Source organism: Spermophilus citellus (assembly GCF_964194105.1).
Source record: "Spermophilus citellus genome assembly, chromosome: 10".
Classification (NCBI taxonomy): Eukaryota; Metazoa; Chordata; class Mammalia; order Rodentia; family Sciuridae; genus Spermophilus; species Spermophilus citellus.
In genome coordinates this window covers 50,314,456-50,334,940 of record NC_138197.1, presented here as the reverse complement: position 1 = coordinate 50,334,940, position 20,485 = coordinate 50,314,456, and the positions used below count along the sequence as shown (strand labels likewise).

General features: G+C 33.9%; 1 protein-coding gene across 3 annotated transcripts in view; it reads left to right on the top strand.

Moving 5' to 3' along the window:
• The window catches only part of DNAI7 (dynein axonemal intermediate chain 7), an 83,112-nt gene that overhangs the window by 8,587 nt on the left and 54,040 nt on the right, over nt 1-20,485 (top strand). For all 3 annotated transcript variants that reach the window (XM_081311153.1, XM_081311155.1, XM_081311154.1), the window contains exons 3-7: nt 4,712-4,799; nt 6,367-6,458; nt 8,716-8,817; nt 13,672-13,809; nt 18,900-19,046. In XM_081311153.1, the coding sequence (XP_081167279.1) occupies nt 4,712-4,799; nt 6,367-6,458; nt 8,716-8,817; nt 13,672-13,809; nt 18,900-19,046 (567 nt within the window). The remainder of the gene's footprint in view (nt 1-4,711; nt 4,800-6,366; nt 6,459-8,715; nt 8,818-13,671; nt 13,810-18,899; nt 19,047-20,485) is intronic.

The window sequence follows — 20,485 nt, the reverse complement described above, 5'->3', positions numbered from 1 at the left end:
TATTTAAATTTATGTTTATAAATATGATTGTGATGAAATTTTATAAAACTCTGGACACTTTTGTTTGAATTGATTTTATTTGAGTTGATTGAAAGTGTTGCCTAAGTCCTTCCAGGTATAGAATTATGATGAATAGGGAAAATGAAGGCCTTCCTATTTATATCTGTATTTTAAAGCCTATTTTCATCAGGTCTGGGTTGCCAAAATGTTGAATCCTGATTTTTATGGACTATTCAGTGTCAGTACTAGAATATAAATATATCAGGTTCAGGACACTGAAACTCAGTTTTAAATTCTTAGTTTACTTTTTGAGGTGCTGGGTATGTAATCTGGGGGCCTTGTACATGTAGGCTCCACTCTACCACTGACCTACATACTTAGCCCTTTATTTACATTTTTAAAAAACAATGTATAAGAAATCAACTTATACCTGACACATAATCAGTTATGAAATAGGATGCCACAAGGGTACTTTTTTTTTTTTTTTTTTTTTTTTTTTTGGTACTGGGGATTGAACTCAGGGGCACTTAACCACTGAGGCACATCTCCAGTCCCCCTTTTTTCTTTTTTTTTTTTTTTTTAATTTAGAAACAAGGTTTCACTGAGTTGATTAGTACCTCAACGAGTTGCTGGCTTTGAACTTGTGATCCTCCTGCTTCAGCCTCCTGAGCCACTGGGATTACCACAAGGATGCATTTTAACACATTAAAATTATACCAAAAAAATTAAAACAAATTGTCCTTGATAGAAAGTGAATCTGTTATGGCCAAGAGGTTTAAGTTTGATGACCGGGCTTTGTCAAGTAGTGTAGTGCTGAGGATCAAACCCAGGGCCTCCATTGTGCCAGGCGAGCACTCTACCACTGAGCCACAACCCTAGCCCCAATGGTAGTAATTTTAATGCTTGGAATTAAATATGAAATTTTAAGGCTTTGATGAAAGTGATAAGATTAAAAATAATAAAAATGTCATTTTGATCCTTCCATTTCCATTTTATTGGACTTAGGATTCTGGGGACCACCCTTTCTGCCAAAAAACAATAAATAATGCTGACTATATACATATAGATCAAAACTATCATCTGAAAAATACCTAAGAGATAAAAACATAGTAAGAAATTATCAGGAAAAAGACCTGAGTGAAGACAAGAAACAAAAAATAATGGATATACTAAAACTGTTTTTTATCCCTGTTTTGCTTCCCTGGTTTATATGAAGAAATTTGCAAAAGGGAAAAAACTTGAACTATGCTTCTAATAGTTCATAGTGGAAGCCAAAAAGTGGAATGTTTTCAATATACTGGAAAAAAAATGGTCACATTAGAATTCTGTAGCAGCTAAAATAGTTTTCAAAAATAAAGGTGAAATAAAAACACTTTCTCATAAACAAAGCCAACTGCAAAGGAGATTATATGTGTAAGGTATACAACAATAATCATAATAACATCATATTTAAAAATAATAAGATATATGACAAAAAAACAAATATTCATAAGTTTATTAATGGATAAGCAAAATGTGCTATATCCATAAAATAGATAATTATTCAGCCATAAAAATGAAGTATTGATACATGATTTGGCATAGATGAACCTTGAAAACATGCTAAATGAAAGAAGTTAGTCATAGTAGTTGCCATTTTGTATAATTCCAGTCATATGAAATATCCACAGTAAGCAAACATAGAGGTTGAAAGTAGATCAGTGGTTTCCAATAGCTGAGGGTTTGGGAAAAAATGAAATGTCACTTCCATTGTATGTAGAATTTCCTTTACGGATGATGAAAATCTTCTAAATAGTACTCTGCTATACTTTAAATCTTGAATGTCCCCCAAAGGCACGTTATTAAAATAATTGAATAAATGAACAAGGTGCAATTTATTTCTTTGGGAAAACTGACAAAATTCACAATTTTCTAGTAAGCATATCAATAAAAAGCATAAATAATGAATATCAAAAACAAAAAGGGAGGCATGATTTAAACAATAAATTTCACTATTTAAACAACTTTATGTGCCAAAAAAGTAGGAAACCTAGATGAATTAGACCAACACCCAGGAAAAATAACTTAGAATATTTTAATGAAGAAGTAGAAAACCTGAATAGTTCTATAATTTAAGAAATTAAATCAGTGGTTCATCTTCCCAGAAAGAAAATTCTGAGCCCATAAGTCTTTGTTAGCTAATTCTTTATTCAAGATAAATAAGTAGTTTAATATTTACATCAATTCTTCCAAAGCATGTTCAATGTGTACAAAAAAGTATGTTTAATGTGTACAAAATTTCATTTTGGAATGCTAGAAAAGTGCTGAAAACTGGTGCTGGTTAACATACTTAAAACCACTGAATTGTAAACTTCAAAATGGTTAAAATGGTACATCTTATGCTATATGTGCTTTACCACAATAAAAAGAAGTAAATCTCAATAGTATACATAAAGCACAGTTAAATGTATGTAAAAATTAAAACTAAAAAGAAATTACTTAGTGGGCTGGGGTTGTGGCTCAGTAGTAGAGTGCTTGCCTAGCATATGTGAGGCCCTGGGTTTGATTCTCAGGACTGCATATAAATAAATAAAATAAAGGTCCATTGCCAACTAAGAAAAAAAAAAAGAAAGAAAAAAGAAATTACTTAGGGATACACAAGAAAACTATAAAGAAAAATTATCACAATTATTTTAGTTATAATTTTTAAAAATCATACATGATTGTACATATTTATGGGGTACAGTGTGATATTTTCATAAATGTATACAATGTGAAAAGATCAAATAAGGATAACTAATACAAGAATCACCTCATTTATCATTTATTTGTGTTAGGAACATTCAGAGTCCTCTTTTCTAGGTATATTGAAATAGTCAATGAATTATTGTTAATTATAGTCACCCTACTGTGCTTTGGAACACTAGAGCTTATTTCTCCTACCAGTCAACCTCTCTCTGTCCCTCCCTCCCCACCACAATTCCCAGCCTCTGGTAACTATTTTACTCTCTACATGCAGGAAATGAACTTCTTTAGTTTCCACATATAAAGTAGAGTATGCAATTTTGTCTTTTTGTGCCTTTGGTAGTAGGTGACAAAATAGTATCCTCTTTAAAACTGTTTTGCTCAATAAGATTAGTTTTCAAAATTATATTCTTAGGAGCCACACTCCTTCTCAAAGTCTTAGAAGGTTTCCATTTCTCTTAGAATAATGGCCAAACACTTTATCATAGGCTTTAACCTTCATTTCCATGCTTATTCCCTTTGTCACCTCGTCTTTGAGTCTTCCCAGAACCAACTGAATTTTTTGGCCTATCCAGTGTTCTTCCAACTCTGTATCTTGCACATATATTTTCCTCTTCTTAGGATATCTTACCCTGAATATTAACATCTTTTGAGTACAAATTTAAATACCCCTTACTCTATAAACATTTACCTTAAGCCTCATAATTGAAAATAATCTCTCCTTCCTCTTAACTTCCAAAATAACACTCAGTATACCTATCAGTCATAAAAATACCTTCCACTTTTATGGATGTACAGTTTTCAAATGATTTTTACATATATTTTTCTTTATTCTTCATAACAATATGAGGTTTTCTTTTGTACCACTTAAAGATACAGAGACCGAGTATGAGAATTATTGTCACTCGCATTCCTTCTCTTTTTTAATTACAGCATTATAGTTATACATACTGTCTGGATTCAACTGGACAAAATCATACATGCATGGACTCTGACCCACTCCATTTGAGTCCCTGTTTTATCCTCTGCTTATCCTTACCCCATTCCTCTACTCCACTTATCCTCTACTTGCTCTCATATATTTGTCTACCCTTGACTGGTTCTTTCCACACACACACCTATAGGTGAAATTCGCAGTGGTGTATTAATGTATGCACATAAAGGGATTTTGTTACATTTATTTCACCTTTCCCAACTCTCCTTCCTTCCTTCCTTGATGATCGTGTTTTATTCCAATGATCTTTTCTATATATTTATGATATCTGACCCCCTCCCTCCATTTTTCCTTATTTTACTCTACTTTCTACATATGAGAGAGAACATTTGACCCTTGATTTTCTTAGTCTGGCCTATTTCAGTTAGCATGATATTCTCCATTTCCGTTCATTTACCAGCAAATGCCATAATTTCATTCTTCTGTATGACTGAGTAAAACTCCATTTTGTATGTCTATCACATTTTCTTGATCCATTCATCTAGTGACAGGCATCTGATTCCATAATTTGGCTATTGTGAATTGTAATGCTATAAACATTGATGTGACTGTATGGCTGTAGTTTTAGTTCTTTGGGGGCATATATTTTATATACTATTTATTATTATTATTATTATTATTACTATTATTATATATTTTTATATATTTATTATATCTTCTTGTTGGATTGTTCCTTTTTCCAGTCTTTAGTGACCTTCTTTGTCCCTCTGATTAATTTTTGCTTGAAATTTGCTTTGTCAGATATGAAAATAGCTACTCATTTCTTCTTTTAAATAATTTAATGCTTATTTTTCTTATTTGTTTCCAGATTTAGTCCTTCAATGCACTGAATTGAGGCTATGCACTAATAAGCAACCGAATCTGTTGAGTGAATAAATGAAAGATTGGTTAAAAACAAAAATGTTTTTCATAATTACTATTTGAGGAGGTGTATGTTTTTAAGCAAATTTGGTGCATGCTAAAAGCCTTTTTTATGTTGTGATCTTTGTTAAGTCTGGCCATAAGAAAAAAAAAATCTCCAAAGCTGAGCGTCTGAAGCAGCTAGAAGAGGAGGAGGAGAAGAAACGACTAAAAGAGGAAGGTACAAAATAAACAATGGTACTTTTTCCTATATAGGGTAATACTAACAATAGGTTAGTGTTTTGCAATTTAGTCAACGTTTCTCATAATTCTTTAATTTTTTATAATTTATACCTATTGGGCTGGGGATGTGGCTCAAGCCGTAATGTGCTCGCCTGGCATGCGTGGGGCACTGAGTTCGATCCTCAGCACCACATAAAAATAAAATAAAGATGTTGTGGGCTGGGGATGTGGCTCAAGCGGTAGCGCGCTGGCCTGGTGTGCGTGCGGCCCGGGTTGGCCCGGGTTCGATCCTCAGCACCACATGCCAACAAAGATGTTGTGTCCGCCGAGAACTAAAAAATAAATATTAAAAAAAAATTCTCTCTCTCTCTCTCTCTCTCCTCTCTCACTCTCTCTAAAAAAAAAAAAAAAAAGATGTTGTGTGCACCGAAAACTGAAAAATAAATATTAAAAAATTCTCTCTCTTCTGTCTCTCTCTCTTTAAAAAAATAATTTATACCTATTTTATAAGGGTGCCTACTACTTAGTACAAACAAATTATATTCAGTTAAATCTCTTAGTTGTGTTTTCAGATAAAATTCAGGAGTCCATTTGAATTTCAGATGAAAATTGACTAACTTAGGCATACTTTGCCTGGTGCAATATTTGGGCATGAATTTTTTAAAAAGTTGTTTATCTGAAATTCATATTTAGGTGATCATTCCACATTTTTATTTGCTAATTTTAGCAACCTTGTCTTGAAGTGTTTATATTTACTGATGAAATTTGGGGCATTGGTGCTGATTGTGCAACAAGAATTCTTAAATTCAGTTCACTAAAGATTGGAACTATATACTAGCAAGAAATACATACAACAGCTTAAGTTTGTGCAGTTTAACAATATTTATTTGCCAAATGCAAATTTTATTTTCAATTAAACATTAATAAAAGTGTTGACTAATTAAAATACCAAAAAAGTGATTTTAAAATTCTGGATATTGCTAGTGGCTGTAGCTTTTAGCATTAAGAACATCATCAGACTCATATTCAGATTTTTTTAAAAGACTCGGGTTCCATTTGATTTTTTAATGTCATAAATCCTTTTTTAGATGACTCATGATAAGAGTTCAGTATCAGGATCTTTATTTTGGGAACATTTTATTACTTTGGGTTAAAGTCATATTCTTCAATATATATTTTATATTTGTTTTCATTGTAAGAGCAAGAAAAGGTTAAAGTAATTACTTCTGATGATGTAGATATGGATGTCTTCTGAAGATTTTACTCCCCTAATTACCCATGATACATCTGTGTATTTTATTGCTTAAAATAATTACTGGATTGCTATAAAAGCTTTCGAGAAGAGAAATATCATCATGAACACATTTTTTTTGGTGAAAAAGTTTGAGAGTCATTTTACTTTTTTGAAGGAAGAAAGCTAATATTTTTATTTCTACCACAAAGTAAAGGATGTATCTTCTATAAAATATTACAGTATTTTTGAAGATTATTAGAGTAATTTTAAGAGCCTTAGAAAAAGGTGAGCTAATCACTGAGATCATTTATTTACTTTTTTGGTTCTTTAGAGGAAGCTCGCTTGAAATGTGAAAAAGAAGAACAAGAAAAGCTTGAAAAGCAGCGAATTGAGAATGAAAAATGGCATCAACTTGAAGAAAAAGTAAATGAACATTAGTAATATTCTTACTGAAGTCTTAAATTCTGTGGGTATCAGATCTGTTGCCATCCAATGTCCTTTTCAGCCCATAGCTACCAGTAGCATTTAGTCCTACATGAACTGATTTAACTCATTTACTCCTACCATAAAACAAGTGAAACTGTCACCCACATTTCAAAGATAAGGAAATTGAAAAGAAAATAAACAACTAATAAGTTGCAAAACTAGGACAGACAGACCTAAGCGATTTTGCTTCAGAGCTTATGCTTCTAACTCTTCAGAATGCATAAGTCTTTTATATTCAAATGTAACAGGGACCAAAAAAATAATTCAAAATATTCAAATTCTCTCTTCTCTTTTTCACTAAAATCTTTTAGACCTGTAGTTCTGAAACATTTAGTCTCAAGGCAAAACTCAATTAATGTATTAAAAAACTGAAGCACCCCAAGGATCTTTTGTTTTTAAGAATTACATCTACCAATATTTATAATAGTAGCAATTAAATTTTACATTTAAAAATATTAATAGGCATAAACATTAATAAAAATAAATTGTAACTAATACAAGTAAACACATTAACATTTTATAGAAAATACTTTATAGTTTTAAAATAAAATTATATTTTTTAATTAGGGAAATGAATGGCATTGTTTAGATTTCTTGAATCTCTTTACTAAATGACTTAACTGAAGACAACTGGATTCTCATGTCAACTTCAGTATTTCATCTGTTCTAATGTGGTATTTCGACTGAAATACCATGAAGAAAATCTTGCCTCAGTTGGGAAAAGAAGGAATATAATTGTGAATATTCTTTGATTTATTACCAGAAGTCAACAAGTGGTAGTTCCTTTTCTTCCCCATTTTCTCCTTCTTTTCTTCTACCTCTTCCCTTTCCTCTTCCTGTTTTTTTTAAATGGGGTGTCACTGGGGTTGCCTTCTCCATTTTCTTCTACCTCTTCCCTTTCCTCTTCCTGTTTTTTTTAATGGGGTGTCACTGGGGTTGCCCAGGCTGTCCTCAAACTCCTGACCTCAAGTGGTCCTCCTACCTCTGCCTCCAGAAGTAGGAGCTATCAAACCTGCTTAAGAAAGGGTAATTTCCTAAGTGTGGAATCTGAAACCATATCAAATAACTGTTCATACTGTGTTACATTAAAACATTCCTCTGTTATACTCTGAATAGATCTCATTCTATGCATGATTTTGCAATATCATGCATTGCTTGCTTGGAAAAATTTTGTTTCACTGAATTGTTTACCTCCAAATGGTGATGTATTTTATTATTAATTATAAAAAATCACATATATTAATATCTCCAATCAAATCAGAAGTTTTTAAGGATTGAGAAACTGTCAAACTCAGTCATAGATAACAAGTTTTTTAAAAATCTGATTTTTTTATGAAAGCTTCAATTTTATCATTAAAAAATATTTTGAATTGTCCTTGGAATGATATTCTGTTTATTCAATTTTGAGAGAATGTCTGCCAAAATGTTCAAGTAACTGCACAAGTGTTATTTTTTTATGGATTTTTTTTTTTTAGTTCTAGATGGACACAATACCTTTATTTTGTTTGTTTCTATTTTTATGTGGTGCTGGGGATTGAACCCAGTGCCTCACACATTCTAGACAAGTGCTCTACCACTGAGCCACCACCATGGCCCCAACAAGTGTTATTTCTTAAGATAGTATTGTTCTTTGACATGCAGCAGAAGTGCTTTATGCATAGTTCCCATTGTAAAACACAGAATATTAAAAATTCTTGTGTTTAGCGTTGAGATTTAGTAAAATTAATAATTTTTACCCTTTTGTCAAGTCATTCCTATTTGCAACTGGCTCCTCTTTCTCACTGGTCTGCCCTGCCTCCCAGCCCCCAATCTAGTACAATTTGGAGTCAACTGCTCTGTTTTGTTAAGGCAACAGAAGTTTTATACCATCTTGCACCATCAGTACAAAATGTATACTATGAAAGATATATAATGTCTTCGAGTTTTGTGAAAATACAGCTATAAAAATGATTTAATAGATCCCAAAGGAGTTTTCCCCCAAAACTTTCCCCACCAAGAGTTCTGCAAATGAGACTTTGAAAACCAGCTTCAGATGAAATATCTCATGTTTCTTGAAATGTCAGATGTTGTGGTCAAACTAATTTAAGTATTCATTTTAAAACCATATACTTAGCCAAATAAATTTTAGATGCTACTTTTGAAACATAAAGCTGAAATAAAAGAACACATCATTATATCTATCCCTATGCAACAGGATCTACAAAGGAGAACTGAAGAACTTGCAGAACTGAATTTATTAGAGGGGTGTTTTCTGGAAGCAGAGAAGTTGAAACGAGATACTAGATCACTTGCTCACGTAAGACTGATTCTTTTTATGAAGTTTTTTTTAATTGAGATTTTGTGATCAGAAGAGGGAGGTGTATATAATCTGACATTCATTTTGACTCTAGGAAACTTTAAATTTATGTATGAAATACAATCTGACAAATCTATTGCTCATTACAAAATTAACTGATATAACTTTGTAGAAAGCTGTTTGTCAGAAATAATATACTTGAAATGTTTATACCCTATCTCTGACTCAGTTGTTGGGAATCCATACAGACATAGCTCATTTTATTGTACATCACTTTATTGTACATTGCAGTTTTTACAAATTGAAGGTTTGTGGAAATCATGTCAAGCAGTTTTTCTGACAACATGTGCTTACTTTGTGCCTGTGTTTCATCTTTTAAGTTGCACAGTATTCCAAACTTTATATTACATCTATTATTATTATCTGCAATCTATAATATTTGATGTTACTATTCTAAGGGTTCAGGAGTGCCACAAATTGCTCATGTAGTAGATGGCGAACTTAATTGATGTATGTGTGTATACTCTGCTCCCTGACAGCCATTCTCTGTCTTTTCCCCTCTCCTTAGGCCCCTTATTTTCTAAGACACAATAGTACTACAATTAGGCCAATTAATAACTCAGTAAAGACCCCTAAGTGTTCCAATGAAAGGAAATAGGTATACATTCTTCACTCCAAATCAAATGCTAGGAATGATTCAGCTTAGTGAGGAAGCTGAAGTAGGCCAGAAGCTAGGCCTCATGTATCATATAGCCAAGTTGCAAATGCAAAGGGAGAGCTCTTGAAGGAAATTAAAAGTGCTACTTCAGTGAAAGCACAAATGATACAAAGCAAAATATTCTTGTTGCTGACATAAAAAAAGTTTTAAAGGTCTGGATGGAAGATCAAACTAGCCACAACATTCTCTGCCAAAGCCTGATCTGGAGCAAAACCCTTAACTCTTCAATTCTATAAAGACTAACAGAGGTATGGAGGCTGCAGAAGAAAAGTTTGAAATTAGCAGAGCCCAGTCCATGAGGTTTATGTCTTCCTAACATAAAAGTGTGTTAAATAAAATGTGTGGGAAGCCAAGGATTCAGACTGGGCACCCACATGGAACCCCACAAACCAAACTAGTACAGAGTTTAATCACAGTAACTGAGCTTTGGTTGGTTTCAGGAGGTTCTGTAGCTGATTAGCTAACAAGTTATAAGCAGTTGATTGGTTGATTGTCTAACCTTCAGCCAATTAAGTTGTTTTCTATGCCTCACTTCCATTTCCCTATAAATACTGTGTGATAACGTTGTTGGCTTGAGTTCTTAGAACCTGCTCTTGTTCTGGAAGTAGTCTGATTCATGAATCATGATTTGTTTGTTTTTCTTTGCTCAAATTAATTCTGCTTGACATAATTGGTCTAAGGAATTGTCGCTTTTAGTGGTTTTGGCATAATCAGCTGGCTCTGAAGCCGAGCTCCCATGACCCCAGAAGCATCAAGTAACAAGGAATGGGTTCTCCCCAAGCCCACTGTGCTCATTGTTTTTTTTTGCTCCATCTGTGGATTGTGGGTAAGTTATTGCTTGGATTCTGAAGCTTCTCAACTTTGGGATTTGGACTAAGTTTGAGCAAATGTTTTGATTCAGACTAGGTACTGTAGGGAAGTCTCGGATGTCTGGCTGGGTAAGCCAGAAAATGAACTGGTTCAGTAGGAATGAGAGTGGGTTCTCTAGAGAAGCCTCAGGTGTCTGACTGGGTCAGGCAAGAAAAAAATTGAACAGAGTTCAGTGGATAAGCAAGGTTACAAAAAATCAGAATCGTGGGTTCATCTGGATCCATGGAGTCTAGAACTCCATTTTCTGAACCTCTTCTAGGGATAGTTTATTCTGTGAGAGAGAACATAACTGGGAAAATAAGAAGGGTCAGCTTGTGCCAAGAGGGCATATGAAGTTCTTGGGATTCGTGGTCTGTTTGGGTCAGTCAGAAACAAAAGGGCCCTGGGTCTAGAACTTTGTTACTCCACCCAGTTTTATGTATAAGAATTTACATTTATGTTTGAGAAATGGATAAATCTTACAAGGAAGTTTTAATTTGTACAAAATTACTTTCTTGTGGTGTAAATTGCAAAATCAAAACTCCACAAAAATGAGATATTTTTAAAACTTAATACACAGAGGCTTTAAATGACTAAATGAAAAAGAAAAATGAGTTATTTTATACAAGTTGAAATAAGCAGAGTGAGCCTTTGTTTAAAAATCACCTTTATGTTTTGATTTAAAACTTAAGCTCAGGGCTGGGGCTGTGGCTCAAGCGGTAGCGCGCCCGTCTGGCATGCGTGCGGCCCGGGTTCGATCCTCAGCACCACATACAAACAAAGATGTTGTGTCCGCCAATAGCTAAAAAATAAATATCAAAAATTCTCTCTCTCTCTCTCTCTCTCTCTCTCTCTCTCTCTCTCTCTCCCTCCTCTCTCTTTAAAAAAAAAAAAAAAACTTAAGCTCAGAAAAATAATGTAAGGTGTCTAAGTCAGGAATGGAAATGTAGGTCCCACCCTGAATTTAGTAACAATTAAAAACAAAAACAAAAACAAACCTAGGTTGTGCTGGGAAGCTGCCTATTTTTAGTTACTTTGAGATCAACCTTTAGAGAGGGAAATGTATACCTATGGAGAAAGTCTCCATTTATGAGAGTGTCTCCCTCTCCAAAAAAACAAGAAAAGAAGGCCTAAGTCATTAGAGAGGTTTACAAAAGAAAAGGCAAAAATATTTGGGTCTTCACAAGTAACAGACTTCATTTTTGATCATTTTGTCTTAACTAGGCTTCCTGCTTATGCTTCTCTTTCTGGCAGATGATGATAATTGGGCTTGAAATTTGATTATTCTGCATTCTATAACTTATCTTGAAGTAGACAAAATTATACAAATTATGGGAAAGTGTTGATATGATGACTGTTCTGAAGAAGTTTCTGTGGTTCATTGCCAGTCTTTGGCTTGTCAAGCCCATAATCCTGGGAAGACAATACTTCAAGTAATATATCTCTGCTATCTGATGGGCTATTTGCATATTTACAAGGAAATTCTACTCAATGGCTACCTTCAGTGGGATATGAATATGTTCTTAATAGGCTGTGTTCTGTGATTGTACAGAAGCTTTCCATGCAGGAAGGCCAATGTTAACAGTAGTTAAAATGTTATTCAGAAATGTTTTCTTTATGGAGCATTCCTGAAGAAATCTGTGGTGACAGAAGGTAAATTATGAAGCAAACAAGGTTACAAATACAGTGGCATTAGCATTGGCCCTATAATCCTCAATTTCTGGAAAAGGTGAAAGGATCAATAACATTTTTAAAAATAGAAATTGACGAGGTCAGTTGGATTGCTATGGCCAAAGATAATACCATTTTTTACATTTTTTTTTTACTTTTAATCAGTTCATTTTAGTTATGCATAACTTTAGAATTCATTTTGACATAATTTTAAAAAGCATAAAATATAATTTGTTCTAATTTAGTCCTTAATACTTCCCCAGGCCCTTTTATCTTTTCTCCCCCTTGTTCCCTTCTCACTACTCTACCAATCTTTCTGCTATTCAGTTTTTTTTAAATTAATGTCTTGTGGGTATACAAGATGGTGAGAGTCAGTCCTCATTGGAATGAGAATATTATACCTTTTAATTTTTCCTTGCTTATGCCTACCATTTTTGCTTGGTGGGTTGATATTGTAACTGTAGTTTTATACTATTCTAAATTCTTATTCTCTTTCCTTATTTTAATTTAATTTGGCTGTGAAGTGCTGGATTATGTGCCAGTCAAACAGAGAGAAATTTATGCAGTGTGATACTTTTGTTGTACATGGATTAATACATTGAGAAAAATTAACAAAGAGGCTGTTTGGTTAAAATGAATAGACTCTTCATCTGGCTCATTCTCTGATCATTTAATTTGGCTTATGGAGACTCTAGGTAAGGAGCATTCTTCTAATTTTTGTTATTATCCTTCTGATGGTCACCATTGTAGTCTCCCTGGTGTGCTGTATTTTCTGAGTCTTAACTGTATACATCTGCTGAGTGCTGAAGGGTCTGTTAAGCTGTAATGAAAAGAAATGCATGATCACGAGTATGAGGCCACTGATAAATAACATGTTATGATTGAAAATCCAGGATGATCATGACCGAGAGTAGCACTGATGCCCTAAGTTTTGGTAACTCTCACTCAGCAAGAGTTTGACCAAAAGAGGGTGAGGGGGTTGAATAAAACTTTCTTATAATAAGGTAAATGATTATGGTACAATTTTTAAGTAAAAATTGTGAATTCAATATTATTCCAAATGTAAAATTTGCATAGGATGTAAAAGTAATAGAGGGATTCTTAAAATGCCAGTGGTAATGAATAACTCAAATAGGATTTTTTTATTTGTTGATTTTTTTGTAGTGTTGGGGATTGAACCCAGGGGTAATCTACCACTGACCTGTTATGCCCCTAACCCTTCTTATTTTTTTTGAGAAGGGTCTAAGTTGCTGAGCCTAGCCTGAACTTGTGATCCTCCTCCTGCCTCAGCCTCTGGAGTAAATGGAATTACAGGTGTGCCCTTCTGTGGCCAGCTCAAGTGTTTGAAAAATGAAAATACGAAAGTAAATAGAACTTCTATTAATATGAATTTTGAAGATTGGAAATTATTTGGATTGAAAAATAATCTGGCTATTTTACTTTGTTTATTGGTTAATATTTGGTTTATATCAAGTTACTCGTTAAAGTCATCAAAAATTTTTTTTGTCTAAATTGGAAAAACTGGGTTGTGAGTACTCAGACATTTAAAAAGAAGTAATTTAAACTTTGGTTGAATTCTCGTAAAAAATGAACCTTTAAACTTTTTTATTCCACAGTGGAAACACTATATTCAGTGTGATGGGAGTCCTGATCCTTCAATAGCCCAAGAAATAAATACTTTCATTAGCTTGTGGAAAGAGGAAACAAATCAGACTTTTATGGAGGTGGTTGAGAAAAGTAAATTAGTTCTACGTGTAAGTATTTAAGAATTGTCCTATAATATAAATTAAGTTACAAGAATTCTGATGTTAACTCCAAAAATAAAAAATTACTATATTATTTGCCAGTTAGTAACACTATTACTTCTAAACCCTCGGGTATAGAGAGAGATTTGGTAAGCTTTTCACTTTCTTTTTACAACTCTTAACATTCACTTGCTTCTTTATATAAAGACAACGTAAACGAGAAACAATTTTCTGAGCCAGAAAAAAAATCAAGTGCATTTATGTAGATAACTTGGGTATAGATGGGTGACTTTTGTCCCCAGCTAGTATCATCTACTGTTATGGTTTGTATCTTAATGTCTCCTGAAAGCCTGTATGCTAAAGGCTTGGGTGGTCACTACGGCACTATTGAGAGGTGTTGGAACCTTTAGGAAGTGAGGTCTAATAGAAGGAAGTTAGGTCACTGAGGGTGTGCTATTGAAGGGGATATAGGGACCCTGGCCCCTTCCTCTCTTGCTCTGGGTCCCAGCTGCAATGAGGTGAGCAGCTTTGTTCTACAAATTGTTCCCTGCCATAATATTCTACTATAGGCCCAAAAGGAATGGGACCAAGGGACTATGAATTTCAAGAAACCTCTGAAACCATGAGCCAAAATAAATCTTTTATCCTTATAAATTGATTTTCTGATATTTTGTCACAATAATATAAACCTTATTAACACATCTACTATTCAGTAATTCAGTACCCATAATCTTTAATGTTTACTAGAAGCCAGGTCTCTGCTCTCAGGTACTGGGGGTGTGAAGATGAATAACAGTATCCTAACTTCTTCTTTTGCTAATAGAATAGATAGGTTAGCCTAAGAAACTTCTACTTTACAATGCACTTAAAAATACTGTGAAACAATATTTTTAAAATGAAGTTGGAAGAATTTACCAGAAGAAAATCAAGGAGGGAGAAAATATGAAAGAGTAGTTAACAGACATGTATAATGGAGTAAAACAGACTAAAAACAGGGAGGAGTACAAGAAGGCAATAAAGACTGGTAGATAGGCAATATTCAATGAGACAATGGGTGACAATTTTCTTGAACTGAATGATATGATTCCTCAAATCCCAAGAAAGATGAGAAACTTTTTTTTTTTAATACGTCCAATACTCTGACACCAGTACTCTGTGTGTGAGGTTTCTCATACCAACTTATATCTTCTGCTCTTTGGGCACCAATCAGGCATCCTACAATTCAATGCTGACACTACCCAGAGTTGGCACAGGAGTCCTACTCTGTCCCACAAGTCTGTACCCCTCTTCTATCATAAGTCCTAGGTGACCACCTGTACTTTACAGAAACCAGCTATAAGTAGGGTTCCCATACCTCCCCATACCTCTTTCTCAGGTGTGGTAACTTACTATAGTGGTTCTCAAAATATAGGCAAATATTTACTTTTGCTTACTAGCTTATTATGGAGGATATTAGGATATGGAATAAAGAGTTGTGTAAATAAATACATAAGGCAAGGTATGTGGGAAGGGTTGTGGACATTCCATAACCTCTTTAGGTGTGTACGCCAACCCCAGAGCTCTCAGAACCCCATTGTTTAGGGTTTTTATGGAGGCCTCATTTCATGGCATGATTGATTAAGTCACTGACCATTGGTGATTAAGTCAATCTCCAGTTCCTCTCTCTTCCCCTGAGGTTAAGGAGTAGAGCTAAAATTTCTAACCTTAAAGTGACCTTGTTTCCTTTGACAACCGGCCCCCATCCTCCAAGAGTCACCACACTAGCATAAACTCAGGTATAGTTGAAGAGAACTTACTATGAAAAACAAAAGCAATTCCTCTAGACCTTTTCTGTCAGTCAGGGATTTAGAAGCTGTATGCCAGGAACCAAGGGTGGAGGATGAACAAGAAAAGTCTAGAAAGTCCTTGATTCTGAGGCAATTTCTAAGGTCTTCCAATTCCTTTGAACTCAAATGTGCTCAGCATGCCAAAGATTATACTTTGCCGTATAGTATTCTGAGCTCCAACATCCCCAAGGACCCTCCCCTGAGTTATTTGAATGCTAATGGATTCATCACACAGTGTTCTCACCACTGTACACCCTCTCTATCAGGGAGGTTGCCAGGCATGATCCTGGTTCAGGAATCTGGTTCTTGGAAATTAGCAGGGAGATGGTAAGAAGGAATGTTAGAGTCTACCAGTGATAAGCTGGGTGGAGGGACATCTTCCTGTGACAGAATGTGGACTATGGAAGTACAAGTAACAAATGGTAGGAAAGATAGAAAAAGGGTAAGTAGAACAAGAGACAGAAGAAGAGAGTCTTCACAGCTTCAGGAAATAAAGTAGGAAGCTACCAGAGGTAGCTTGAAAAGAGTTGATTAGCTATACCAGAAGCACCTCATGGTAAATGCCAATTTCCAAATCATGTTTATTTAACAAATTTTCATACATGGCGTAATCTGTACCATGAAGTTGGAACCATTAGCAACATTTTACAAACAATGAAGCTAAAGCACAGAGATGTTAAATAATTTGTCTTACTACTTACTACTAGTAAGAGGTGGTTAGGATTAGACTACTGTGTTGCATTTCTTTTTTTAAAAAAAATTTAGTTGTAGATAGACACAATACCTTTATTTATACCTTTATTTTTAATGTGGTGCTGAGGATCAAACCTAGTGCCTCACATGTGGTAGGCAGGCGCTCTATCGCTGATCTACAGTCCCAGCCCGTGCTGCATCTCTTAATTCAGAAATTTTCTGTATGTATCTCTGTCAGTGCTCAAAATTAAGTTCTGCTACTTACTAATTCCTTGATCATCCAAGGCCTTGGTATCCTCATCTATAAAATAGACACAATAATACCTACTTCATATAATTATGATAATAAATTAAAACTACGTGGCATTTAGAACAATTTCTAGTACATAGTATTCAGTATTGGTAGTTTTCCTCCTCTTCTCCTTTGCCCCCTTGTTATTGTCATACTTATGTTATTTATTAATTATTAACATGGTTTGGATGTGGTCTGTCCCCAAAGTTTAATGTACTGGAAGCTTGGTGCCTAGTGTTGTGCTACTGTGAGTTTTTTTCTTTTTAATTATTCTTAGTTATACATGACAGTAGACTCTTTTTTTAAAAAGAGAGAGAGAGAGAGAGAGAGAGAGAGAGAATTTTTTAATATTTATTTTTTAGTTCTCGGCAGACACAACATCTTTGTTGGTATGTGGTGCTGAGGATCGAACCTGGGCCGCACGCATGCCAGACGAGCGCGCTACCGCTTGAGCCACATCCCCAGCCCAGTAGACTCTTTTTTGATATACTTATACAAACATGGAATATATCTTATTCTAATTAGAACAGACGTGATGCCAGTTCATGAATCTGGATCTTGGCAATTATCTGGAGGTGGTGAATTATGTCAGATTCATTTCACTGTCTTTCCTATTCCTATTCCCCCTTCCCTTCCCTTCTTTCTCCTCTGTCTAATCCATTTAACTTCTATTCTTCCCCTCCCTACCTTGTTGTGAGTTAGCATCCACATATCAGGAGAACGTTCAGCCTTTGGTTTTGGGGGATTGGTTTATTTCACTTAGTATGATAGTCTCTAGATCCATCTATTTATTAGCAAATATCATAAAGTCATTCTTATTTATGACTGAGTAATATTCCATGTGTATATGTATCAAAACAATTTTTAATCTATTCATCTGTTGAAGGGCACCTAGGTTGGTTCCATAGTTTAGCTATTGTGAATTGAGCTGCTTTAAACATTGATGTGGCCACATCACTATACTATGCTGAGTTTAAGTCCTTTGGGTATATGCTGAAGAGTGATATAACTGTGTCAAATGGTGATTCCATTCCATTCCTCCATACTGCTTTCCAGAGTAGTTGCACCAATTTTCAGGCTCATCAGCAATGTAAGAGTTTACCCTTTTTCCTCACATCCTTGCCAACATTGTTAATTCTTGAAAATTGCCATTCTGACTAGAGTAAGGTGAAATCTCAGTGCAGTTTTAGTTTGCATAGCTCTAAGTGCTACAGATGATGTTGTATATTTTTTCACATATTTGTTACTATTTTTTCTTTTGAGAAACATCTGTTTAGTTTCTTTGCCCATTTATTGATTGGGTTGTTTTTTTAATATCCTGGAAATTAACATCTTATCTGAGGTGCAGGTGACAAAGATTTTCTCCCATTCGGTAGGCTCTCTCTTCATGGTCTTGATTGTTTACTTTGCTGTGAAACATTTTAGTTTGACACCATCCCATTTACTGGTTTTTGATTTTACCTTTTGCACTTTAGGAATCTTGTTGAGGAAGTCAGTTCTCAAGCTGACATGTTGAAGTGTTGGGCCTACCTTCTAGTAAGTTTCTAGGTTGCTGATCTAATACCTAGGTCTTTGATCCATTTTGAGTTGAGTTTTGTGCAGATAGGGGTTAAATTTTATTCTACTACATTTTGATTTCCAGTTTCCCTAGCACCATTTGTTGAAGGTGGTAAGCTTTTTAAGAGGTGAGGTATAGTAGAAGGTAATTAGGTCATGAGAGCTCCATCATCTTAAAAGGATTAATGTGTTCTTGAAGGAGTTGGTCTGGTCTCATGGGACTGGATTAGTCCTCTTGAGAATGGTTTGTTATAAGTGATCATGGCACCACCTCTGACTCCCTTCTTTGCATGTGCCATTCTTATACATGTTTCCACCATTGTGAGGCCATTATTAAAATGGAGCAGATGCTGGTGCCATGTTCCTGAACCTATGTGAGCTAAATAAACTACTTCTCTTTTAAAAAGTACCCAGCCTCCGGTATTCTGCTTTAGCAATACAAACTACACTAACATATTCCTATTGTTTCAGAGTCTTAAAGAAGTCAAAATTTGTCATTATTTGTCATTTTGCTAATGAAAGCTCTATTATACTTAGTGGAGAATATTTAAAAGGGAGTTTTGGAGGAAATATTTTTATGATCTTAAATTACAGAATGAATACAGAAAGGATTTCTACATGTTTCACTGAGGATAAAAAGTTTCTCAATCCAAAAGTGATATAACATCCCCCTTTTACTTTTAATTTGACTATTTGTCAGTGGATTAATGTAAATATTCTTTATATTACAGCTAATTGAAAAATTGAAATTGATTTTAATGGAAACTCCACCATTTGATTTGCAAGAACAAAATGTAATACAATACCAAGGATCAATTCTACAACTTCAGGAGCTCCTTCATCTTAAGTTTAACAAAGCCACAGAAATACTTCTCAGAGTATGTGTGAACTTTCCAAATAATACTAACTTTTAAAAACATTAAAATTTTGTACTATACAATAAAATAATTCAATTTTCTTAAAATATTAAAAGGGTATGGAAAAATTAGGATAACTTAAAGCACACATACTTAATGCAGATTTAGTAACTGTTAACATTTTTAAAGAAATATCATCAATATAACTGAAGTCAATTTTCTGATACATGCCAAGGTTTACTAAGTTCACTATGAAAATAAGTTTACAAAACAGTATTAGAAATTCACTTTGAGTAAATCAATTGGCACAAGATTACAAGTATTGATATTCTATTTTTCTGTAACTTTTTATTTTAAAAGCACTATATTTGAATGTGAAATTTGAAGAATAGTACCATGAATACCCAAATACTCGCTATGTAGATCTAATTCATTTTTTATCTTTACTGAGCTATAATTGATATGTATTAAAATCAATAATATTTAAATGTCTGATAGTATTCTTTATCTCTATATTTTCTTTACCATTTAAAAGTTGTTGTTATTACATTTTATCCCCAAATAACACTATAACCATAAATTACTATACCTAACAAAAAGTAATAATTTCATAATTCTCATATTCAACATCCTGTAATTTCCCATGAATGGCTTTTATAACTATTTTGTTTTAGCTTGTTTTTTAAAATGAGAATAATCTACAGGCAGACATTGGTTTAGGCCATTTTGTAGCCTTCTCTCTTTTATTATTTTTTCTTTGTATCAGTTTGGTAGAATATTTTGTAATTTAAAAAAAATACTGCAAAGAAACCTTCCACTAAATATCTTTTACTAAGCTTATTGTTAGCATTATTATTCCTATTATAATTTTGCACCTGTTACATGTGTAGTTGGACAAAAGAGGTAAGTAAATATGTATTCTAATTACTAGTAATTGAGATTTTTATCTTAAAAAAGGTACAGTATTTTTTATAATCTTTTACATAATATCAAATTTGAAATAGAAATATCAATATGAAGAAAATTTTATTGCATAAAAAGTAACTAAGGGGCTAGGACTGTGGCTTACAATAGTGCACTTGGCTGGCATGTGTGAGGCACTGGATTCAATTCTCAGCACCACATAAAAATAAATAAAATAAAGGTCTATCAACAACTAAAAAAAAAAAAAAAGTAAAAACTAAGAGAACTGGAGGTGTAGCTCAGTGGCAGAACATTTGCCTAGAATGCAGGAGGCCCTGGATTTAATCCCTAGCACATGCACTTAAAAAAAAGAACCAAGACTAATTATAGTAAATAGCTAATTCCAGATCTGGAAAAGGAAAAGTAAAAGATGAGGCTATCTTACCTTATTGTGTTAGATAGCAAGCAAACACTTAAAAGATTAAGGGGGTCATATCAAAGGGACAGGGATCAGCTTAAAAGTCTTATTGGCTACAAATGGAATAATTTGAATAGTA